The sequence below is a fragment of the Drosophila teissieri genome, chromosome X (assembly GCF_016746235.2).
Source record: "Drosophila teissieri strain GT53w chromosome X, Prin_Dtei_1.1, whole genome shotgun sequence".
NCBI lineage: Eukaryota > Metazoa > Arthropoda > Insecta > Diptera > Drosophilidae > Drosophila > Drosophila teissieri.
The window spans coordinates 1,774,232-1,799,141 of NC_053034.1; the positions used below are offsets into that span (position 1 = coordinate 1,774,232).

Here is a 24,910-nt window from a genome sequence, read left to right on the forward strand (position 1 = left end):
GAATCGATTGAAAGAGTGCTTCCCGGGGGGACAAAAGCGGGCAGGGGCGCACCCGAAAAGTGTGAGGGGGGGTGGGGGCACCACCAAGATTGCTTGTGACTCTGAATGACGTCGGAAGTTTTATTGGTTTTGCACACGTCAACGAAATGCTGATCGCGGGTAGGGGGTGGTTTTAGCCCCCGTCTGCTCTTTGGGGGAGCTTTAGGGGGGCTAAGGGGGCTTGTAATGGCATTACATGCATGCCTGGGCTGCCGCCGCCGCCGCCAGGGGGCGCCACACGTTTGAATGTTTTTGTAACATGACTGTTTGTTTTTAAAGTTTTAATCACTGTCAATCGATAGCTACTTATCATGCTGCAGTGCCGGCTTTTCGTCCTAGGGAAAAGTCGTATCCTGCTGCTGCTCCCTTTCATTCGGCTTGTTTTTTTTTTTTTTTGGTTGCGTTGCCTTAAACAACATGGTTAAGTCATGGCGGCAAAACTGTCAAACGCACTTCCAGCCAAAAAAAAAAAGGGGGGGATATAGTAAGCAACAAATATAGCAGGAAAATCGGAAAAGAGGGGCAAAATTCCTCGCTGTGGGGAGGGGGGAGGTGGAAAATCAAAGGGTTCGGGACGTTGCAAAACTGAAGTGGGTAGCAAATGGCGTAAACATGTACAAAATACTTTGGTGCATCGACTCCTGCCAGCAGAGAAGAAGAAAAAAGCCCGAAAAAAAATTGGGATTGATAAAAAACACGCTAGCAACGTTGGCAAAAAGGAAACTTAAAAACAGCCACGACAGCAGCTACATTGACAGTGGGCGTGGCGGGGGCAGGGGCGGCACCGGGGGCGTGGCAGCTGCAACAAACACCGCAATGTTGCTGTTGTAAAGTAAATGGCAGCGTTGCCTAGAATTCGACCACTGCCAAAAAGGAAATTCATAAGATATTGAAGTTGAGCATTGATATCAGGCTTTCAAAGTTTAAATACTTTGTGGAAAAGCCTGTGGAAAATGATATTCAACCTGTTTAAAATGGTTTTCTGATTCTAAATATGGCAGTTGATGGCAATTATACGAGTGTTTGTCTTAGTTTTGTCATATTTTTTGTGTCCGTGTACAAATCACGATGCAACATTCCAGTGAACTTACGCAGTGTGCAGTGGCGACCATTCCATCCTTGGGAGCAAACGCAGGTGCCATTTTTGCATTGTCCGTGTTCCGAGCAGCGGGAATCGCAGGGCAGCTGGTCACACAGGTTGCCCGTCCATCCGGAATTGCAGCGGCATTTTCCGGACTCACACACTCCGTTCCGGCCGCAATCCAAACTGCAAACAGCTGGAAAAAAACAAAATACAAATATTGCATTAAAACATTGCTACTATTTTACTATTTACTATTTTAGAGGAACTTTAGGGGAATTCAATTAAAATGTTGATTTAAATATGACATAGATTCCATCAGTTTCGTTTCGTTTCGTTACGTTTTCCTTCTAGTTCTGCCATCCAATTTTCATAATTTTCCATGTGCGCATTTAAATTCATTAAAGCTTCTGCTTCGCTGGCTCCTTCACGTAAAGCGGTCGGAGTGAAAGGCGTTGGGAGCCATAAAAACAGCATTATAAATGTTACATTTACGTGGTGGCACACTTTGCTAACAAGACCCACACCATTTCCATTCCCATTCCCATCCCCAATCCCCATTCCCATTCCATTCGCATCCCCCCTCGTCGCTTTTCCGTTTTTCTCCTGAAGATGTCGTTTTTTCCTCGACTCGACTGCGGAATTTTCGTTGGCAATGGTCAACGGTTCTGGTTCATAAGTTGGTTCATAGGTTGCTTGTACGATTTCTTCATGGATATTGATTCAGCGCACATGACTTGGTTGGCTTAACATTATTACAAAGTCCGGTCCAGTCAAGTCACTTTAAGGACTGAGCAGATATTTAAAAACAAGTTTAAACAAGGAATTCTGGTATGTAATTCAAAATCGCGCTTTAAGGTCGGGCATCCAAAAATAACTTCATGTTTTATTTAAGCCTTATCTCGGCCAAATTTTTGAATTATAAATTTTCCATTGCATTGGTTTGGGCTTCACTTGTTTTTCTGCTCTTCCAGCCCCCGCCCTCGCCACGCCCCCTTTAATTTATGGTTTAGTTCATAATCTCGTTTTTCGGGGGTTGCTTTACGAAGCCATGACTTTTGTTAGCAGGCGTAAATTTATTTTATTTGCTAAAAGTGAGATAGAGAGAGAGAGAGCGAGAGGGGGGGCGGACGGTGGCAAAGCCAACCTGCGTATTAAATAAATAATGAATTTTTATGAGACTCTGCTTCATTATGCCGGGAGGAGTCGTCAACGTGGTTCCCCGACTGAGGTACTATACATATATATATATATACGTATATATATCCGATATAGTATGCACCCCAGTCCGCTCATTTCCCTCCTTCTGGTGCTAAAAAGTTAAGCAAATTAGGAGTACGTGTCCTTTGGCCTTCGGTGGCATCGTAAGCCGCTTGTTTTATTGAGCCACAGCCCCCAAGCCCCCAAACCTCCGAAACCCCCAACATTTTCCACCGATTCTCTGCTGATTCCGCTCTCAACCTGTCCGGATCATTATGGACCACGGCCGTGGGCCTAATTGGAAGCTCCGGCTTTATGGCTCAGCATTCCATTCTAATTTCGGGTTTAGTTGTGGCCATAAAACATCATCATATTCGGTGGAGTGGCACCGGCGGTCTGGCTTCCATATCAACTGACAGATCTCGTGAGTGATTGCCCATTTGCCCATCTATGTGTACCTGATTTTCCTACCGACACTTTATGGCCACTGCATAAAATACGCAGTCCTTTAGGGGTGAACCGTAAGGAAACTCCAATTTGGGATTAAGCCAGCTAGCTTTTAGAAATTGGTGACTTAACGTGTCTTTTGCAGAGCTCAAGTTTACCAATTTGTATCTAAATCGATTTGAACTGCGACCCAACACTCAGCAACGGGTCTTTAAGCATAACTTGGCCAAAAAAGCGAGCACAGCTTTAATGAAGACTGTTTTGTGCTGCTAATAAACATAGCTAACTATGTCTATCCCAACTTTTTTGATTTTCGAAAAAAAAAATTTGACAAATTTTCGCATTTTCGATAAGGGGTACCATCATCGAAATTTGCGAAAAATGGCAAAAAATTACACTATCATTTTTTGAGCACAGGTGGATAGGGAATTTTGTTACGAATTCAACGAGGAATGGCATTCCACTTTTGGACCACTATTTTCACGGCTATCGAAAATTATTATTATTTATTATTTTTTATCAAAAAAAAGTTGTAAAAAATGTTGCAAATCAAAAATGGCAAAAATTCATGACTTCATGACACTTTTTTTTGTTCTTCTCATGTTCTGTAATATTTTCGAAACACAAAGGGCAAACATTGGACATGTAAGCACAGTTATAAATGGCAAATGGCTGTTAAGGACGTCTTCTGGTTAAAGGATCTCAACTCACCTTGGGAGCAATCGGGGCCGGTCCAGTGGCGCTCGCACACACACTGTCCCGTTTCCAGATCGTAGGTTCCGTGCTCGGAGCAGCCGGGCAGGCACTGGTACACCTGCTGGTCGATCGTGCCGCAGTCCTCGCCCTGCCATCCGGCCTTGCAGTAGCATTGTCCGGCGACACAGGTTCCGTGTCCGGAGCACAGAGGATCCAGGCAGTCGTCTTCATATCCATCAGCATCATCATCATCATCATCATCAGTGGGTGCGGATGTGGGTGGTTGTGGTGGTGGTGTTGGTGGTGGTCAGAGGTCACAGGTCAGCAATTGGTGGTTTGGGGAAGAGAGTACAAAACGATTGTTAGTCAACACACAAAACAGACGAGTGGCATATGGGTACAGTGAGTAATGCGTAAGTTAGACGAGTGTGGGCAACTTTTAGGACAACTTTCTGTGTTTCTGGCGTTCTACGCGTATAACTACTTTTCTTTCCCGATTAAATGGAAATTTAATTTAGTTTCTAACAATAATTCCTGGCCTTATTTCGGTCACCGAGTTTCGACTGTATTTAACGAAAAAAAAAAAAGAGTTCAGGGGCAGTACGAGCGGAAACGTATATGTATATATATTTGGAGGGGCAGTGAAATCGTGACAGTCGTGGCTAAACAAAATGCTTTCCGCCATGAAGGACTCTCCGCCTCCCCCTCCCGCTCCCCCTCGCTCCATCTCTTTCTAGGCTACTCCCTCTCGCTCCCTCTGGCACACATATGTATGTGTGTACATGCACACACATGACATGATTAGTATGTTGGACACGTACAAAAGTGGTCATTAAAATGAAATTCCAGTTTAGTTCAAGTTGGTAATTTTGCGCAGTTGTTGCAATTTTTCTTCTGGCCCGCTTTGTTCTGCTTTTGTTTGTTTTTTTATTCCGTTCGGTCTTTTCTTTTTTCTTGTTTTCCTTGGCTTTTGGCCATGCTTTTCCGCCCCGCCCACTTTTGCTGTGGCCTCCTGATATTTTACTTTTTCCTGCATGTGTATGAGAAATATGCTCTCAACATATAAATTCGATTTTATACGTTTTATGTTTGCTCAACGGGACTTTTGCACTTTTTTCAATGTGTCTTGGTTTATTTTTTGTTTGTTTGCTCCTGTTTCTGTTCCTGTTTCGGATTCTGTTTGTTGTTTCTCCTTGTTTGTTATCACATGCTCACACACACAGGCACACTCAGTGTGTTGTTGCATGTTTCATGTTGCATATTTCAGAAGTCATTTTTTGAGCCATTCTACCGCGGGGTATATTGCTTTTACGGAATTCACTTTTGTTGCATAATTCAAATTTATCAATTTTTTAAAATGCCACTCTGATCAATTCAATTCCTTTAACTTAAATATATTTCTGCCGTATCCGTGCTATTCAACAACTTATTGTTTTTTCAGCTTTTGTCTGCTTTAAGGCTAATTCAAAGTTATCTGAGCCAAACAAAATAAATAAAAATAAAATAAAAATGAAAGACAACGCAAAAAATTGTTGGCATTCCTTTGCCTTTCCCTTTGTCAATTTAAGGCCCACACACAAAAAGCGAGGACAGAGGACAGAATATATTTGGCCAAAAGAAGTGCAGACGACGGTGTCGTCGGCATAATAACTGAAATATTTTGGCATCCACTTTGGGCCGCCCACCCGCTCATCCGCCCACCTCCGCCCACCTCTGCCCACCGCCACTTGTCCTTGTCCGCTGGCCTTATCGGCCAGTGTCAACATGGCCCGGAACCGAGAGGCTGGCTCCAAATTGCAAACAAGGCAAATAAATAATTTTAGCATTTTTATGCCAAGTCAGCGGAAAGCTCACACTTGCCAGCCAGCAAACAAAAAAAGATAGTTCTTTATCATTCTATTTCACCTAAAGTTTAAAAGTTTTCAACAAACACATAATCTATACGGCGTTTTTGCGCAAAGCCCTAAAAAGTATGCTACCTCTTTTAAAGTTAATTAATGCCACATTTTATTCTTAGATCTTTCAATCACTCAATGTGCTCAATTTTCCATTTTTTCATTAAAATTGGTTTAAAGTATTTTCCTAATTCCCTGGTATATTCAAGGCATTTGCCAAGAGTTTATGATTTCGTTTTGGAGTGTATTTGTGGGGGGTAGGTAGTCCTTGACACTTACGTTGATCGCAGTAGGGTCCTTTCCAGCCGCGCTCGCAGTGGCACTCGCCCTCGATGCAGCGTCCGTGGCTGGAGCAGTTGGGCACCTCGCACTCGCCCACCGGAATGTCGCACTCGGCGCCCTTCCAGCCCTCCTCGCAGTGGCACACTCCTCCGCCGTAGTGTCCGTGAGCCGAGCACAAGACCGGACAGACGCCTGGAAAAAGCAGAACGGAAAACGCGGTGAGTAGGAGGAGAAAATACACTCATACGCTGGCACAGTGGTTCAAGGATCAAAGGGAACTTTAACGCAACTGAAACTCTATTTAAAGAGTATTAGAAAGTATGCTCCTTGGCATTACTTACTTTTGGAGCAGTCCACGCCCTGGTAGCCATCGATGCAGTCGCACTTGCCCAGATAGCAGCTTCCCCTGCCGGAGCAGTCGTTGGGGCAGGTGGTGCTGACGCCCTCGGCCTCCTCGGCCAGCAATGATACGGAGTGGGCGACCAGTTCGTCATTGTAGACGGATATGAACCACAGGCCAGTGTCCAAGTACTGCAGCAGGGATACATTCACCGTCATTGTGTCCACATCCAGAGCGGGCAGACCATCGCCGGCGGATCGTTTGTTCACCCAGTGGCTCTGGGGCTTGCCAATCCTCTGCAGATGCTGTTTGGCCGTATCTAGGGGTGTCTCCACATCGTACGATTCGCTGGAATCGAAACTGCGGCTCTCGTCCTGTTCCTGTTCCTGTTCCGATTCCTGATCCTGAGCTGATGATTCCGCACTCACGTCGTCCTTGTCCTGGCGATACAGCTCCACATCTTGCCCAGATGTGGTGGCATTCGCGGAGCTGCGTCGATGTCGTAGGTGGCTATCCAGTCGTCCGCCCTTGATGAACTCCACAAAATCGTGTTGCGTCACCGAAGGCGCCACATTGCGACGCGAATAGACCGCAAAGTGTGCGCCCCAGGGCAGAGTGAAATTGAAGCGAATGAATGCGGGATGTTTGTTGCGGAATTCCAAGGTCCAGAACTGGTAGGCGGGTATGGTGGCATGGTAGGCCTCGTTGAACTCCTTCAGCTCCACCACGCCGCCCAGTTGCGGCTGCAGCGCCTGATGGTGGTGTCCATTCAGGCCGCCACCCTGTTGCTGCATCAACTGGCCCCCGAGACCGCCGTTCAGTCCACCATTCATCATGCCACCACCGCTCAGGCCAATGCCACCCACACCACCGCCCAGTGCGCCGCCGTAGGTCAGCTGATGGTGATCCTGCAGATGGGTATTGGTCGCGTCCAGCGGGGTCAGCGGCTGGTTGATCGAGTGCGGCTGCTGCTGCTGCAGTAGCAACTGCTGCTGGATGCCCGAGTTGCTGCCACCGCTGCCCGCCGACGGGTTCATCAGTCCGTGTCCATTCTGGCCGTGGTCCGAGGTGCTGGTCTGGATCGATTCCTCCGTGGGAAATGCCGTGGCCACGCCCTTCTCGTTGGACTTGGCCAATCCGCCGCGCAGGTCGTGGGGCTGCGACTTCACGTCCTGGACTAGGATGCAGTTGGTGCTGTCCATGTTGGGTTTCATCGAGCTGACGGCTGCAAATGGCCAATGGAAAATGGAAAAAGTTGCATTATTCGTGATGTTTACTCCATTTACTCCATTTAATATTTAATTATAATTAAGATTAGAACTTAGATGCTTAGGAACTCTGGTCAATTGGTTCAATTTTGGTGAATGGTGTTGTTTAATCTTATCTGCCGACAGCAAGTGCAATTAAAGCTATTGAGATTATGGGACACATGGCCTGTTCGGAATACCCAAGCATACTGGGTATATCCTTCTGCATTTGGCTGTGCCCCTTGGCTGGATTTTCGATTCGGCTTGGCCAAATGTGCGCCCATAAATCGACAGACAGAGAGGGACACAGCCAGCCGGACAGTAAGGAGAGAGAGAGGAGAGAGGGGGAGGGGGGCACAGTGCTGGCCATAAATCTGGTCCTCATGCTGCCATTTTGGCCAAGAGAATCGCAATAATGTCTTCTGTGGTGCTGTAGTTGGTGGCTTCAGCTGCTGCACCGCCCTGTTTTTCACACATAAATTTTGGCATCATATTTTAACGCCATATTAATATGCACACGAGTATAAATCAAAAACTACTCCCGCCCTCTCCTATGACCCCTTGACCTACGCTCTCACACGCACACGCTCAGACACTTACACACACACCGCACACACACACACACAGACACAAAGTGGCCGTTGTTAACACGTTTGCATTTTGCTGCTGGAAAACGGAGCGGAAAAAAAGAACACCCCCCCGCCCCCTCCCGGCTATCGTTTATCGATAACTATGGCCGGCGATTTATGGCCATTGGCAGTGGGAATGCGGCGCCAGCAGGTCCTGGACACCAGGACATCGAGAAAGGAGGGCAGCCGTATGATTGAAGGACTCGCTGGAACGCACAGCTTGGGCGAACAAGGGTTAAACAAGCCCAAGATGAGCGGTTCCCATGGCAAAAGGATAACTCCAGGCCTTAATATTTCTCAAAAATAAACGATTTGAGTTCCTAAATTAAATGCACTGTTTAGTTGGAATAGTTAATTTTGTTTTAACATTTTCAAAGATCCCAAAAAGGATCCAACTATAATCACTTTTCACATTAGAGCAGAATTCCGAAGAAACTAAATCCCCTGCGAGCAATTAACCTTGTCGCATTCATATCGATTGAAATTATGTTAATGGAGGCGCATTATATAGACGTCACATTATATAGTGTGTACAGTGCGGGCTGCCACAAACAAACGTTTTGGGGTTGAGAACGTGTGGATCATAAATGTATGAGTAATGGCTGCAAATGCTGTCAGTTTTGGCGGCAAATGCGTGGTGGTGGGCTTGTTGTTTATTCTTAGCCCAATTCCAATTCTAATTCGGGACAGGACTTGACAGGACACACACAAAACATTTCGTTGACATATAAACTAATGTGCCCCATTCCATTCGAAAAACTGACCAGAGACCCCAATGAAAAGGAACAAAGTATACTTATGTATGTATATATATGTGGCGGGTATCATTAATAAATTAAGAGCCTCGGCCCAGTTGGTTCTATTAAGTTAACAAGCTTTTCATTCAAATGTCCTGTGACCCCCGCCACCATCACCGAAAAAAGCGCACACAATACAGGACCCTCGATGGCGGGAAACTTCCTTGAAATTGGTTGGGTTTCCACCCCACCCTGCCACTCGATTCCAGTCGATTCGATTCGGGTTTCCTTCACTTGGCGTTGTTTTTCGTTCACCAATTAAATTTGATTACAATTTGTTGCCCCATCCCAAGACACCCGACTTACATCCATCACCACCCCCACGTTTTACTCTCGCTAATGGTTATTTAGTTGGTTTTTATATTCCTCAAGTGGAAGCCAAGAAAACGTGGTATAGATTTTATTTCAGCTCTGTAAGTCAAGTCGCATTCTGCGGGGGGTGCACACAGAGAAAATGTTGAGCACAATATCAACAAAATCATGATGTATATATGCAAGTGTAAAACTATACTTTCGATTAAAGATGCTGACTAAATATCGTAGCATCAGCGACATTTTCCCAACTTGCATGCTGATGCTAAGCAAGCCAATCTAAGTTTAGAAATCACACTTATTGAGATCACAAATTATTTCTTTGCTGTTTATCAACATTTGTGCTGCACATCATTAGTGTGACACATGTCGCCTAGCTTTTTCCTCAATATTCCAGCCCTCTCTAATTTATATTTTTTTTTTTAGCATTTTCCTAATAAACCCCATCGACGAGTAGACTCGGTGCCATGTGGGCATGTGGGTGGGTGGGCCACTCCTTTGGCTTTATTTTTAGACCCACTCGAGTTCTGCTCCAGTTGCTTCTGGCTCAAAGGGTGTGCAACGGATGTGTTCGATTAATTATTTCCGCCCTCCGTCCGGGAAGTGGGCAATAAACTTTAGAAGGAGCAGAAGCTCCACTTTCCAATCCTGGGCGTCGTCATGAATAAAAGAGTTCTCGTCCTCGCCCTCGTCCTCGTCCTCGTCCCCGTACTCGTCCTTAGTTTTTTGTCCTCCCGCCTAATGAGACACATCATCAGGCGTTTTGGACCAGGACTACCACGACTACGACTACCACTACGACTAGGACGACTGGCACTAATTGCTCCTGCCGGGCTGGAAAACTAAGAGGACAAACGCCGAAATACCATGTCCAAACGTCCAGCGCCAGTGCCAGTGCCACTGCCAGTGTCAGGGTCAGGCAAAAGTTACAACCGGCTGGGAAATTTATGAAACATTTTCTTAATTGCACTTCCTTAAGGAAAATAATTTATTTAAACGACATGCGCACACCTTTTTCGAAGAAAGGCCAAATGGAGCACGCCCAGCGGCCATTACAGTTGAAAGTGACAAATGTCCTTTTGCGCGTGTGTGTGTGTCTGTGTGTGTGTGTGTGTGTCGTCTGCGTTTTGCATCCGCATGTAATTTAAATTGAAATGTCTTTCGATGGGCTTGTTTTTGGTGGCGATTTTAGGCAAATTGTTTGCGGCCTACGCACGCATTAATTGAAACCAGCCAGCTTGTTGTTTTCCTCTTATTTTTCCGCCAACATTGTCCTTCAGGCTTCGGGCTGCTTTTCCTCTGCTAATTGACTTTCTTTGTTGCGGTTGTGCGTGACGTTCGCATTTCCGGTTGATTGGCCCCTCTTCCTGCCACGCCCCCCTTCGCCCACTGCTCACCGCCCAGCGTCCAACGTCCAGTATGTTTTTACCATGTTTTTGCAGCCCTAAAAAGGAAACACGAAATGCGAGCAGGACAATTTCCGAGTGCTTTGCATAATTCGTTAGGCGCAAAAGGAAACCGCAGAAAAATGAACAATTCCATTCACTAATTGGCAGCTCGGTACAGTGAAGCCCCCAATCGAATACGATTGAACGTATTCTAGTGCATTTGACAGGACACATTGCGGTTGACGGCAGGGCAGCCAGCTGCATTTGGCATTTGTCTATCCAGAAATTGAAAAATAGCCAGGGCAAAAGTCAATTACTGCGAAAGAAGAAGCCATGAAAGTCATGTGGTGGCCACAAAGCAAGGAAATGTGTGAGTTAATTGATTCAAAATAATACAAGAGAAAGGCATTTGCTTCGCCATGAATATTTTACAAATTCATCTTAATTGTGTAGCGTATCTAACTAATATTCTGGGAAATATTCCAAAGCTGACAATATTTTTGTATTTATTCACCCCTGGAAATGTATTTTTAAATCTGATACGACCGCAACTATGTATGTTGACCCTCGACCCTCGGCTACTTAAGTGCATCTCGGTAATTAGGCGCCCACTCAGTCGGTTAGTTACCTTTCGAGTGGCTAAGACGACATCCCAGTGGCCATAATAACAGCTGGCATAATCGGATTACTGTTGGCATTCTGATACATTGCATTTCGTGTGGGCGGAATGGGGCAGCGGAACACGGATGTTGCCCACTGTGCGTGCGCATCTAGATCGCATTTTCAGTTTCCAGTTCGGTTTCAGAAAATTGTGGGCGTGGCTGGTTGGCTGGCTGGCTGGCTGGGAAAACCGCAACACAGAGCCAAAGGCAGCAACAAATTAAATTTCCAGCAAACCGCAACGCAAAGTGAAATGAAAATAAAATCGCATAAACTACAAGGCCAGCTGCTGTAAATGACAACGCCGATAAGATGTTAAAGGGGGTCAGTTGTTGGTTGGGTTTTTCTAGGGATTTTCCAGGGTGTATGCAGGCCAATATATATGTACGTATGTATATATGTATATATAGCTGGGGATGGCAAATAAAAGCTGTGCGGAATAAGCCCCATGGGGTCATTGCAGCAGTTATATATAGCACAGTAAGTGCAATAGCAGAGGCAAAGGCAAAAGCAAAACCAGGAGCAAAGGCAGTAAGGCATGCAACCACACACACACACACACACACACAGCTGGTGGTGCATGGACGTAGCCCAGGGGGGTTTTGAGCTCGGCAGCTTGGGCGCTTCTGGGGGGACTGGAGCACTGGAGCTGCAACACAGATGGATGCACGAACGCACTTGGTCAGTTGGCGTGGCCAGGAGCACTGGGCGAAACAATTTCACTTTACGCAATTAAGGAATATTTTGTATTTCAAATAACAATACTTTTTAAATAAAAACTTGTAATATTCCAAGCCATATTTTATTACTTTCATTGGTAGTCATTGGGTTGAGATCTAGTCAAGTACTTTCAGTTTCTGGTTTTTCTGGCCGTGTACTCTTCAGGGGGCAAAGGGAACATCGGAAGGAGGGGCGTGGCCGGCCTCCATCTGTCTGTGAAACAGTGCATATCGAATGAGTTTCCGATAGTTATCTGCTTAAAAATCGATTAACCTATTTCCGATAACTACTGCAATGCGCATCCTGAAAGGGCCAGCTGCCAGTCAAGCATATTAACTGCTGTCCGTCCGTCCGTCCGTCCGTTTGCCTGTCCGTCCGCCTGTCTGTCTGTCTGGCATGCTGTCTCTTTTCTGCAGCTTTCTCGCCATCGCTTTCACACGGTGGGGGGGTTGGGGGACTTGCCGTCCTGCTCCGATGCTCCTGCTGCTCTTGTTGTGATAGAAAGTGGCACATTTGTAAATCGCTGGGCAAACATTTATGCAACATTATGGGCGGCGAATGCTGATGCTTTTGCTGTTGCTGCCGCTGCGGTTGCACTTGTCACCGCTTCACCCTTTCTCTCTCTTTCCAGCCCGCCCCTGCCTCTCGCTCGCACTCGCTCTGCTGACACTGCGGTCGATTATCGGAACAGATATGACAGCTGCATGCAGATCGCTATGTGTGCATCATACGCAAATGTGCAAACGTGCACTTAAAGCTGTCAGTCGACCTCACTCTTCACAGCCGAATAATGGATAAGTTTAAAGTATTGTAACTAAAATACTCAGCCTTAAAATCTGCAACTACTTACACATGAAGTGTACCAATTCTTTATAACTACTAAGATATTGAATTATATATTAAATAGTTCACCTCGATATTTATTTCTCAAATAACCATTAACTATTTTAAAGCCCTGCATTAATATGTTTATTGGGTCGTCCGTTTCTGATACAAAGCAAATTACTCCTGCACTCAATCGCCACAAACATCTTCCGTTGCGCTGCCCACATAAGTAGGCAACGGAAAATATTCATTTTATTTTCCCAGCTTTTTGTGCGCTGTTTATTTGCTCGAAGCCTGAAATCTTCCATCATCATTTCGGGCGTTTCGGGGATGGGGGGATGGAGAATGGTGAGAGGCGGGTGGGCGTGGCAAATGGAGACAGTATGTAAATCAAATTAAAGAGAACAACTCGTGAGGCTGACAAGGCAAACAAGCAAACGCAAGCTGTCTGCCTGTTAATTAACTGACAATGGGCCTCACATATTTGTATATAATTATACAGTTTCCTGAGTGTGCTTGCACATACATATACGTATGTATGCGTACCTATCCGCATACATATACAAATGTATATATGTATTTTAAAATACCCAAAACAGCTGGCGCCCCTCAAACCGCAATTGCTGGCTAATTTTACGGCGAGATCCTTAATTAATAGAAAATTATTAAGCAAACACAGTGAGGGCGAAAAGTTTGACTGCTAAACCGAAATATACGTGTGTATATAAAAATGAGGTAAATTAATTTCTGCTTCACCTGCTCCCCAGTCTGTGTCTTAGCCCCACAGTTTCTAAAACTATTCAACCATAAAACGACCCCAAGCACCCAAATTCACACACACAAAAGCGTAAATTCATTTGCAACACTCACTCACACACACACAGAGAGAGAGAGAAAAAGCTTTTTACACAAATGAGTTTATGGCGGTTAAGAACCAAGGGGCGCCACAAAAATTAATACATTATTTTTAAAAGATAAATTTCAAGCATGTGCTGCTGCCACTGCTGCTGCTGCTGATGGTTGCCAACAATTAAATCAGTGAAATCCACACGCAGCAAGCAGCTCCCCAAAAATGCCACCCCCCAATCCACAAAATGTTCACAACTTTTCAACTTAAATTCATTTTGCGCCAAAACAGGGGAGAGTAGCTATTGAGAGGGGGTGGGGGGTGGCTGCCATGTGCCAAGTGGCATCACATATATTTTTCCCGTGGTTTGTTGTAAATTTGTTTTCGTTCACTTGCAATCCTGTGACACCGCAGCCCCATCAACAACAACAAGAACAGCAACAACAACAGCGGCACCAACAACCTTGCCACCGAAACCAACCCTCTCCCCCCTCCTCACCCAGCCTTCACAAACCAGCCCCAAAAAGCACCCACCAAACAAGCCGCAGCTTTTAGCCAACTGTAAATCAGTGCCGCCGTCTCTCGAGCAGCTGCTGCTGCTGCTTCTTCTGCGTAGATAATAAATTAAACGCAGGGAGAAAGTGCGAAAGGCGAGAGAGAGGGAGGGGGTGCCCCTTCCCACGAAGAAAGTGCGCAGAGGAGCAGGCAAATTTAGGGGGAGAAATGAGTGGCTCGAATTGGTAATGAATGGCACTAGCAAAACAATCCGGGAAAAGTCATGGATGATGATGGCGCAAGAGTAAATAATGTTACTAAAATAAAACTAAAATATTTGGGCAAATTCTTCAAGGCTACGAATCAACTTCCGTTAGAGCTTTACAATTTACAAATGAAACCTGAAACATAATTGACATATATAATATATACAGCTACAATAGAGAAACAAAATTCTATTAAAAGGTATACGAGATCATTTTGTGATTTTCGGGCAACTTGTTTACCTGCAAACGTCATGGCAAACAACGCAAATCACTCACGAAATCCCGAAACAAATTTCAGCACACGGACAAAAAAAGGCTTCTGTTTTTTGGTAGCTCAAGTTCAGCCACATAAATTTGACTGCCTTCGCGCAAGATTTATCATAAAACAAGAAAAAAACAGTTGGCAGTTGGAAAACCCCCATCGGAAAAAGTGAGAAGAACCTGGCAGCCCAGATGTCGACGCACAGACGCTAAAAGTGTCCAAAAAGTTGTGCCAATGTTTCACTAGATAAAATGCCGGGGCACAGAGGCCACCACAGGAAAATTTCCAAGGGGGTTCTCAGCAGGGTCGGAAGTATGGGTCAAAAATGGGGGATGAGAGGGGTTTCTGGGGGAGCAGTTTTCTGGGGGATTTTAAGGTGGCTGAGGAGGCGTCGTCATCGTCGCCATTGCCGTCAACGGTTGGCGAGGGCTGACTGCCTGCCAACCGTCAACCCTTTTGTTTCAAATTAAAATTTACATATTTTAATGTGCAAAGTTTTTGCCAGGGCAACAACAACAACAACAACAACACAGGCAGGTCTGTGGTGTTTCGAGCCCAAAAGGGGGAGAGGTGAAAGGTAGGGGGAGGGTACAGGAAAGCCAAAGGTTCGCCAGAGCAGAAAAGAGAAATGGGCAAAAAGAATTAAATTGACCTGTAAATATAATTTGGAAGGCAGCAGCAGCAGCAGCAGCAGCCAGGGAACGGCACAAAACGTGTTTAATTATCAAGTTGTAAACAAAAAGCAAAATATAAGAGGAAAAACATCAGGAAAAGCAGGAATATAGAAAGGCGAAAGGCGAGCGAAAGCCAAGAGGGGGGGCGGGGGTAAAGTATCCTTCGGATGTGGCAAGTGCAACTTGCAAAAAAGGGAAAACATTAAAAAGCCATTTTAATATCTGTTGCCAATTCAGGTGAGATTTGCCAGGAAATGCATAAACTTGGCTGGCTTTCGGTTTTATATGCGAGGAAATTGTTTTATTTTTCACCAAGCATTAGTTGGAAATTTATCTCTACAAAAAAAAATAATGCATCTCTAAACGCAATTATACGGTTTTAGAGGTTTAAAAGAATAGCCAAGAATGCGCATCCCGATGCAAGAGTTAGGCCATTAAATCTTAATCCCACTAAATCAGTAATAGTTAATTAAATTTTTGGGGCTGCCCAAGATTGTGTGGATATCCATGAATCATGGAATTTCAATCGATCTGGCGTTTCTTCCGATGCCATCGAACTTTGGGGGCTGCGGATTCTAATTGCTTGTCAACTATGCAGGATGCTCTACCAGCAGTTGGCACATTTATCAATTAACATTTTGCGACGGCCGAGGAATTTATACACATACATCATGTACATACACTGAGAAAATAAATGAAATATGCTCGTAGGGACTTATTAAATCTTAATTTGATTATCGAATTAAACATTTATTATCACGTAATTATTTTAAGAATGATCTTCTTCAATTACTTCAATTACTAAGGGGAAGAGAATCCGTAGATTATTGATTGTTTTCTCAGTGTATATGTATATAGATGTAAGTATGTGTTTACCTAGGCCAATGCTCCGTGTTTCTTAGCTAGCCAAAGTGTGTGTGTGTGTGTAAGTTAACACCATTTAACGCTAATGTAATGCAAACACCTTGATGTATTTGCCTTGTTATAGCTTGTTTGTAGTTTGCACTTATGTATACACTGAACGAATATTTGCAAAGGTACGCGCATGTGTGCGTTTCTATATATGTGTGTCTGTGTGTGTGAATGGGCTTGTGTATTTTTCATTAACTGTGTTGGCATTATCACAATGTCCGATGTTTTTAGCCAGAAGTTCTTACCTGCAAAGTATGCCAACATGGCGGTTAGGACGACGGATACGAATATTAAGGCGATGCTCAAGCATTTCCAGGAACATCGGTGCTGACAGCGTTTATCTATGTGAAACCTGTAAAAATACACAAGGAGAAAAGAATATGATGATGAGATAGCAGCGTTAAGCAAACTGAGCAATGCATTTGTAATTAACAAAAGGGGTTGGGTGGCGTTTTGGGGACGGTGTGGGCGGTGTGGGGCGTTGAGACCGCAAGACAGGAGTAAAGCCACTCGCCTCCATCACCTCCATCGCCATCCATGTCCTTTTTGTCCCCCACATATCCCGTACGCTGTCCTGCGGCTTTAGTCGCTTGACATATCACAAGGACCACAGAAACCATCCAACCAAACAAACACGTTTCGCATAGAGCAAGCGAAATCAACGGAGAGCACGGAGAAAAATATACTAGTTTTGCTACAGAACGGAAGTCTAAGTCACAAAATAAATGACTAGTAATAGGCAATTTTTAATAGACATTTGATTTCGATTAATCAGTGTGTCCAATAGATGGTGCATATAAAGCATAGAGTGACTATGCGTAGTGCAAAAAGTACTGCAAAATTATAATTTTTTAATGATAAACAATTTGAAAATGCAACTATTTGAAACTATCTTGCGTAAGCCATCTTTAATTTGAATATTTTTCTCAATGCTAGAGAACGCTGCGTGGCACAGAGTTAGAACGCCAATGAGTTTGTCAACTGCTGGCAACAGCTGGCAACTTTTTTAATAAAGCTCCCAACGAACCGAAAAGGCAACGCATGCAAAATGATGCACAAGACCGAGGACAAGGACCACTGCTTCCCCAATCTCACCCCCTCCCCCCCAAAAAAAGGGTGTTAATCACACATACAGCCAGCCAGCCAACAAGTCTAAGCCGCCGCAGGCAGAGAGCTGTCAAGTCTTTCGGCGTGGTCGCCTCTAATTGCGTAAAAGTTGAACGAAACGAAACGAAACGCTGACGGAGGGAGTTACGAAAATTTCGATGGGGAAATATGGGCGAAATGAAGAGGGGAAAATGCCGGCAAGGCGGAGGGGCAGGGGGCGTGGGGAGGGGAGGCGTGGTCCCAGCTTAAAGAGAATTAACAATTCTTGAGTTGGCAACTTTCGAAAGTTGGCCCAGAATTGGGTTAGACTCAAAAGTGTCCGAGAGGCAGGCCTTCAAAGGTGATTCAACTCGGTGAAGGGGAAAAAATAAGGAAAAGCAACAGGGGAAAAAGAGTGGAAATCTCCTCGGGGAAAATTCCTTATGGAGTTAGGCACTAACTAGGCAACTCTGAACTGCACAAAAAAGTTTCTGGCACCACTCTTGAAATACTAACTAGGCAAGTCTTTAAGGCAGTGAGTGAGGTATCTCACAAGAAAACATCAACATCAGATGCAAGATATTTACATTAAACTGGAATTAAATTATTCAACTGTTCTAAAAATGTTGTATTTCAAAATGGTTGGAATATTTGTATAAAATGATATATTTTCAGGATTAATACCAAATTATCATGAGATACAGACGCTTTAAAACCGAGATCTGTTCTATGCAACAATAAAATAATAAAATTTGACAGAAATTCCCTTAACTGTGCAGCACTTCCTCGTTAACTAGGCGAGTGGCCGCCTTCTTTTGAATGAAATTCAGTTGACTGGAAAGTCATAACCACTGCAGCCCCACTTCTCACTCAATTGAACGCTCATTCACTCGAAGAGTGTTCACTGTGACCCCCGGTATTTTCGGTTGTATTCTCCCACTATCACTTGTACTAGTACCAATACTACAATACATATGTACAATATGGAAGTCAACTTACCTGGATGGCGAATATGGCGAATAGTGCGGTGCATGCGCTGAGTGGGAATTACGCAACGGGAATCCGGGCATGACCAGCGGCTGAGAGCCGCTTATCTGGCAATTGCCCCCGTTGCCGCTCCCGGGCGGACCGACGCCCACCTGAGGTCCTCCTCCCCCAGACACGCCCCCCGGTCCGCCGCCCACGCCGCCGGGCATCGTGCCAGCGCCCATCGGGAGTCCAACGCCGCCGCGATCGATGCCGCCATGGCCGATTGTGTTGCTGCCAGTTGACATACTCTGCGGCATCTGTTGTGGGTGGCCACCCAGTCTGCAACGAGGAGAAAATGCGGGGAAACTGGGTTATCCACTGGCTCTCAATATTGGGGATGCACTTGAACAGACTTGTGCATGACACTTAAATATATATAATTTATCCTTTTATGTAAAATGGCCTAGTTTTGGGGTTTACAATTTACACTAAACTGACTAAATTAATTTTCCCGAACTCCGCTCTATTAGTCAGTGCCACTAAAATATCGTATAACTAAGTTGATACTTATTTGCCATCGGTAGACATTTTAGCTCTCCCAAAAAATATGGTAAAATGCTGTCTTATGTGCTACGTTGTTTCGCCCAGTGCACTTGAGCTTGTAATGCGGAAATTAAAACATGTGCAAAAGTTTTCGCTCCACATTGGCCTTTTGCTGCTTTTGCTTCTGCTTCTGCATCGCGTTTGGCAATGTTACAATATTTAAATCGCATCCTCGTGGACAATGGCTTATTGTTGTTGCCGCGGCTCGCTGTTATTGTTATTATTATTTTTAACGGTTAAGTGATGCGGAAATTTTAAATTAAAAAACATAAATCAATGCATGTGTGCGCGGCGGCCATTGTATGGCGAATTGTGAATGGAGAACGGCGAATGGCGAATGGGTTGCACAACAAAAAAAAAAAAAAAACAATAAAAAAACAAAAAAACCAACCAACCAACCAATGTAAAAATAAAAATTACAACAAAAAACCGACGAGTTTCATTATCCACGACCGGCAGTCGGGCGATGGTGATTTTTGTTGCTGTTTGTGTTTTATTATCGCTCAACATTAAGCGGAAATGCAGTCGCTGCTGCCATTTCTCGATAACTGCCGCCATTGTTGTAAATTCCTGTATGCCTGCGTGTGTGTGCGTGTGCCTGTGTGTGTGGCTGCCATTTTCAGGAGCCGCCCGCAAGTATGCAACAGAAATTGCATCTTTTTGCAGCCGCCAAAACAGAAACGCATTTTTGTGCACCCAGCGATAGATTCACACATACTGCGCAAGATAAAGGCACTTTCCACTAATTTCCTTCAACAGATTTAAATTTATTTTTTCTCTTCATGCTCTTAATGCCTTCAATTTTCCTTTTTTTTTTGTTCATAAATGCCACGTTGTTGGACAGGCAAATACCTTGCGGGAAACTGCCTTCAGGCCGAATTGTGATTGTATCTTGACAAATATTTTGATTTCCCAAGAGGTTATTTTTTGCATTTGTTTTGTTTTCCCAACAAGACAAAGTCAATTATAGAAATTATTATAGATTTATGAACTAAATGGCCTGTAATTGAAACTTCTTGCCTAAGTACATACGCATGTGTATGTTTAATGGTCTTCCACTAATGAGATCTCTAAATCTCTGATGATTTCTGCAAATGTTTTGAATATTTCAGCATTTTGACTTGTCAAGAGCTTCAATTTCGTGCATTTCATGCAAGAGCAGTACCAACTCAACTACCAACCTCGTTTCAACCCGTTTCGAGGACCTTATCGCTGACCCAGGATTATTTTTATGAATTCCCCGTGCAGCCAACATCATTGTCATTGTACCGAGCTCATCGTCACTTGCTGTGTTGCGTGTATTTGACATATCACATTTGGCCCTATTCGCATCTCTTCGTTTTGCCTTTGGTTTGGCCCGCTTTGCTTTTTCGGATTCACATCATCTTTTTTTTCTCGTTTTTTTGGCGTTCCTTTTTTTGGCTGCGGCTCTCCGTTTTGGTCGCCATTTTGGCTTTGTTATTTATGGCCATGTCAAGCGGTCGCCGGCTGGTCAAGCGTGTGCCACGCCCCCCGCCCTCGTTCGCAGCGATTTGGCCTGCATTTGACATGCGGTTCTTGTGTGCGGGCTTCGTTTATTTGTATTTTATCTTTCCCTTTTTTTACTTTTTGTACTTTTCAATTGAAATTTTAACTCCGTCGAGTGAGATGGCCTTATAAATAGTCCCCAAAGTTTGGTATGATATTTCATATTCAAAATTTTAGAAAACGATGACAAAAAACGAAGAAGAAAAGAAATCAAAAATCAAGCTGCAAATTTACGAGTTTTTGCCACAAAAGTTACTAGATCAGTGTAATTTATAGCGGGAAAGCGGGAAAAGCGGGAAAAGCGGGAAAAGCGGGACGGCACGAATGCAAAACAGAACAATGAATGGCACCCTGGGGTCTCCGGAGTGAAAGAGACGGCTGTGCCTGCCGGAAAAGAGACGGGAACAGAAAGCCGCTTACACCAGCAGGCACAAGACAAATGTGCCTCTCTATGCGTGTGTGTGTGTGTGTACTTGCGTGTGTGTGTGTGCGAGTTCGGGACAGCTTAGCAAATACTAAGCCAGCCAGCGAGCAGCGCAAGCTGTGCCTGTGATTTATTAGCAACAATAATAGAATTAAACAATTTAAATTAAGTTGTAGCCAAAAACCATAAACAGTCTGGCAAGCGGGCCTGCCCCCTATTTCCTCACCCCCTCCACACTTTCGCACACACACGCAACGTTTTGTTCCTACTGAGTTTGATACCCTCGAAAGTCAGGGTTACAGAATTGGCCAGGCAATACGTATGCCACATTTCCAAGTGAATAAATTGTGAATGAATAAAGTCCGGCTTGAAGACCAATGTTTATATAGGTTGCTAACTTAACAAAGATTTTATTCAACGATTCTGATGGGGAACAGTAGATTGCAAGTGATTAAAACTAAAAATGGGAACAAATTTATTTGTATATGATTGTTTAAAGCGAATATGTTATAGTTTCCCATAGAAATCCACTAGTCGAAGTATTATCATGTTCGTGGTCCCCAATTCAAGTGAATTCCTTGACCAGCAGGCGACAGAGCAGCGGAAGCACAGCTGGGGGAAAGTTGGGAAAGCGGTGGGAAAATGAAAGGGGGAGGGGCCGAGAAGGGGGCGAACTTGGTCGCGCTGCTGGCGGGGCATTACAAATGCTTCCTGTGCATACATTTGGCAGCAGTTTGTGTGTGCCCATTCCGCTTTTCCACATCGTGTGTATATTGTTGCCATTATTATTGCCGTTGACCAGCCACAGCAGCAGCTCCACTTTCGCCCCACTTTTCTTCATTTTCCCCCAACTTTCCACCACCACCACAACCACCACTACCATCACCACCACTACCATGACACTCGACGAAAGTTGTGCACACGCAATATGGAGTGGTGCAAAAAAGGCGCACAAAAAATGTTGCATACTTTTAAGTGCAGCGCATTTTGTAACTCAAAATGAGAGTTCGTTGCTGAATGTATGTGAGTGTCTGTGTATATGTGGGCGTGGGTGTGGGTGTGTGTGTGTGAGCGCGTGTGCTTGATTGTTTAATTTAATTTGGATTTAAAAGCAACGCATAACAAAGATTGCTAGCAATTATTTTTTGCCCGACGCTCTTGTTATTCAATCAAATAATATTCATTTCATTTGCAATCAACAACAGCAGCAGAAGCAGCTGCAGAAAAAGTTTTGCTTTTATTAAATTTTGTTTCTGTTTATTCCGCTTTGTGATAATAAATACGGTTTTTGCACTGTCCGTGGGGAAAACAACTGAGAGATGGCGATAGTTTGCATGAAAGGGATAAATAAATCCAATGGGACAAACTGAGCAAAAATATATATAAATACATATATATACATATCTACATGCAGCTGGGGAGAGCATTTGGAACTACTTTATGCAATCGCCATAAACTCGAAATCTGGCATTAATGGTATTGCATTAACACATTTCGGTTTTTATAGAAGTATCAGTATCACTTAAAAAACTTTCAAATTCAGCAGTGCGAAACATAGTAATTGTGCTCATTTTGAAGGAAAGAATGATTGCATGACATATATATTTAATTGTTGTTTAATTTTCAACTATTTGCCTTAAGTTTGCTAACATTTAATGGAAATTTTTCCCTCAACAGAAGCTGCCAAAATAAATTTGTTTAATTTCCCGGGCTTTTCCTATGCCTTTTTGTCGATTTTTCTAGTATTTTCCTTTATTTTTCGACTTTTCGTCCATTTTAGTTGATTTTCCCCTACAAAAACGATCGAGCCTCGAGGCTATTGAACATTTTGTGCAAAGTTTTCAATGGGCCCCACACACACACACATACATACATTTATTGAGTGGAAGTGGAACAAAACTATGAATTTAGTTTTTCTGGCATTGTTGGGTTAACACTGCCCCTTTAACCCTTGGCTGCCCCGTCATCGGATTCGTGCCGCACAAAGCGAAAACTAACAAAAACGCCCACCAAAAACGTGATTTTCGCCAAATTTCACAAAAACACACACACACACACACTCACACTATACCGCAGCGGAGTATTGAAGAGTGAAGAGAGAGAGAGAGAGGGCATGAGAGGAACAGAACGAGATAGCAAGTAGCGGCACCGAAGAAAAATCCAAACGAAATTACACGCTGTGTGTGAAGCGCTGAAAACGTGCTAGAAAAATGAAGCGCGAAATCAATAATAACACACAATGAAAAGGGACAGCACAGCACAGCATCAGCGAAAAGGAGAGCCCTATGTAGCAGTAAGTGAAAGAGACAGGGAAAGGGAGCGGGGAAAAATAGGTGAACAACAAACTGTGGCAAAAGGCTACGTGCAACATTATCATCTGCAACTGCAACCAAATCAGAGCAATTGCATTGTCCTGTCACGCATGCGAAAATAGCTAGAATTTGCCAAGGAAAACACAACAGATCGTTCCAGCGCAAAGTGTCAAATAATTGTTGGAAATAATGCATTCGATTTGTGGAAGTTCGTGTGAGGAAAAATAGGGAAAACCAAGCAGAGGGTCTACAGAAAAAATGTGGAAGCAAATTATAAAATTACAAATAATATTCTTTTTCATTAAAAAATGGCTCAGTTGTTGTACTTTTGAGCCACTCGAGTTTTATGGAAACACAAATTTTTCGACTTAAAACCAGACTTTAAAATGTTTCGGAAAACCTTTTTTTTATTTCTAGCCTGAACCGCTTTTCCTTTGAGCATAATTTTCTTTTCTTCCTGTCTAAGACAAAAGGCAGCGAGATGAAAAACAAAAGGAAAATCGCAACGATGCTGCAGACAAAGAAAGTTTTGGGGGAACATTTTGCGGCGGTGTGTTGGATAGCAGGGGGGGCTGGGGGCGAAGGGGCGAAGGGGCGAAGGGGGGCCAAATCAATTTAATTAGTTTCTGACTTTCATTTACAAATTATGCATAAATCTGTAGACAGCGCCCCAGAGACCATAAATTAAGCGCCAGCGCCAAACTCAAACTCTTGGTCAAAAATAAAAGAAAAAGGCGGGCGAAAAAAGGCGAACGAGCGAAAGAAAGAGAAAAACTTTTACGGGAAACACAGCACAACACAAACAACAACAAAACTTGTATCTAACTACAGCAGACGAAGAAAATAGGAGGAAAAACGAGGGTTGGACGCAAAATTAATTTGCGCTTTTATTAAATTTTCTTTTGCCGCTCTTCGCAGGACGCGAAGGACGTCGCAGGGATCGGTGGGTGGTGGGCGGTGGGCGGCACCGGGGGGTGGCAGGTAATCACGCCCACAGGGGAAAATACACAGACACACAGGCACACACACGCGTATGAGCAATTTTTATCGAGCGTAAGAGCAACAAGCGATTAAAGGAGCAAAAGGATATCCAAAGCGAAGGAGATACAGGGGCGGAGGAAAATCGCCCGAGAGGGGTGGAACATGCGGGCCAAGCTGAAAGGGGGAGGGGTGGGTGGTGCAGAATTTAGCCAACGCTGCTGCTGCCGTCAAGCAAAAATGCAACCCCTTGAACAATTTTTTATACACGATTTATTTTCATTTTCTGCTATCCCTTTTTTCATTTTTTTTTTTTGCACAATTTTGCTTTTGAGCAGTGTTTTGGGGGGCGAAATGCCCCTCGAATTTTCCATGCTCCAGTGCACGCAATATTAAGGGGGGCACTAGAAAATTATTACATAGAAATTGCTTGGATTTTGCTCCCCGAAAGATCAATCACTAATGTTATTTATTAAAAATTATTTCGTTGTATAGTTACAGGTTAAATGCGCTTTTTGATCAATTGATTGATCAATTTAATTGTCAAGCATTATAAATTAATATTAATATTCACAATATTTCACATGTTTACAGATTTCTTTATATTTTTTTTTTAGGGGGAAACCTCAGCTCGCAGCCAATATTTAATTAACAATCTCATTAATCGCCCTGGCAAAATCTTGTGCATTTTCGCCCCCATTTCATTGCCACATTTTTCTCCCACTTAAGACCCTCAACAAATTGCAAGTTCGCGACTAAGCCGTAAGGTAAATGATCTAAAAATGGCAACTAAGTGGGGTGTGTGCTCCCCCTCCCCCTCTCTTTTCCCACCGTCGAGTGCGAATGTATATATATCAGTTACGCGCTCTCATGGCAGATGATTCTGCAAAATACAAAACAAAAAAAAGTGAAAAGTAAAACGAAAACCCCGGCCTTAACCCTCCGCTGGCCCCGTGGGTGAAGTCGGGCGACTAATAACACCCCGAGGGAGCAGCCA

At 44.0% G+C, this 24,910-nt stretch overlaps 1 protein-coding gene across 3 annotated transcripts in view; it reads right to left on the minus strand.

Moving 5' to 3' along the window:
* LOC122624814 (teneurin-a) overlaps positions 1–24,910 on the minus strand; it is a 142,527-nt gene that overhangs the window by 41,082 nt on the left and 76,535 nt on the right. For all 3 annotated transcript variants that reach the window (XM_043804527.1, XM_043804528.1, XM_043804529.1), the window contains 6 exons: positions 18,100–18,408; positions 16,260–16,366; positions 5,982–7,205; positions 5,638–5,832; positions 3,479–3,688; positions 1,131–1,316 (listed from right to left, as the gene is read on the minus strand). In XM_043804527.1, the coding sequence (XP_043660462.1) occupies positions 1,131–1,316; positions 3,479–3,688; positions 5,638–5,832; positions 5,982–7,205; positions 16,260–16,366; positions 18,100–18,408 (2,231 nt within the window). The remainder of the gene's footprint in view (positions 1–1,130; positions 1,317–3,478; positions 3,689–5,637; positions 5,833–5,981; positions 7,206–16,259; positions 16,367–18,099; positions 18,409–24,910) is intronic.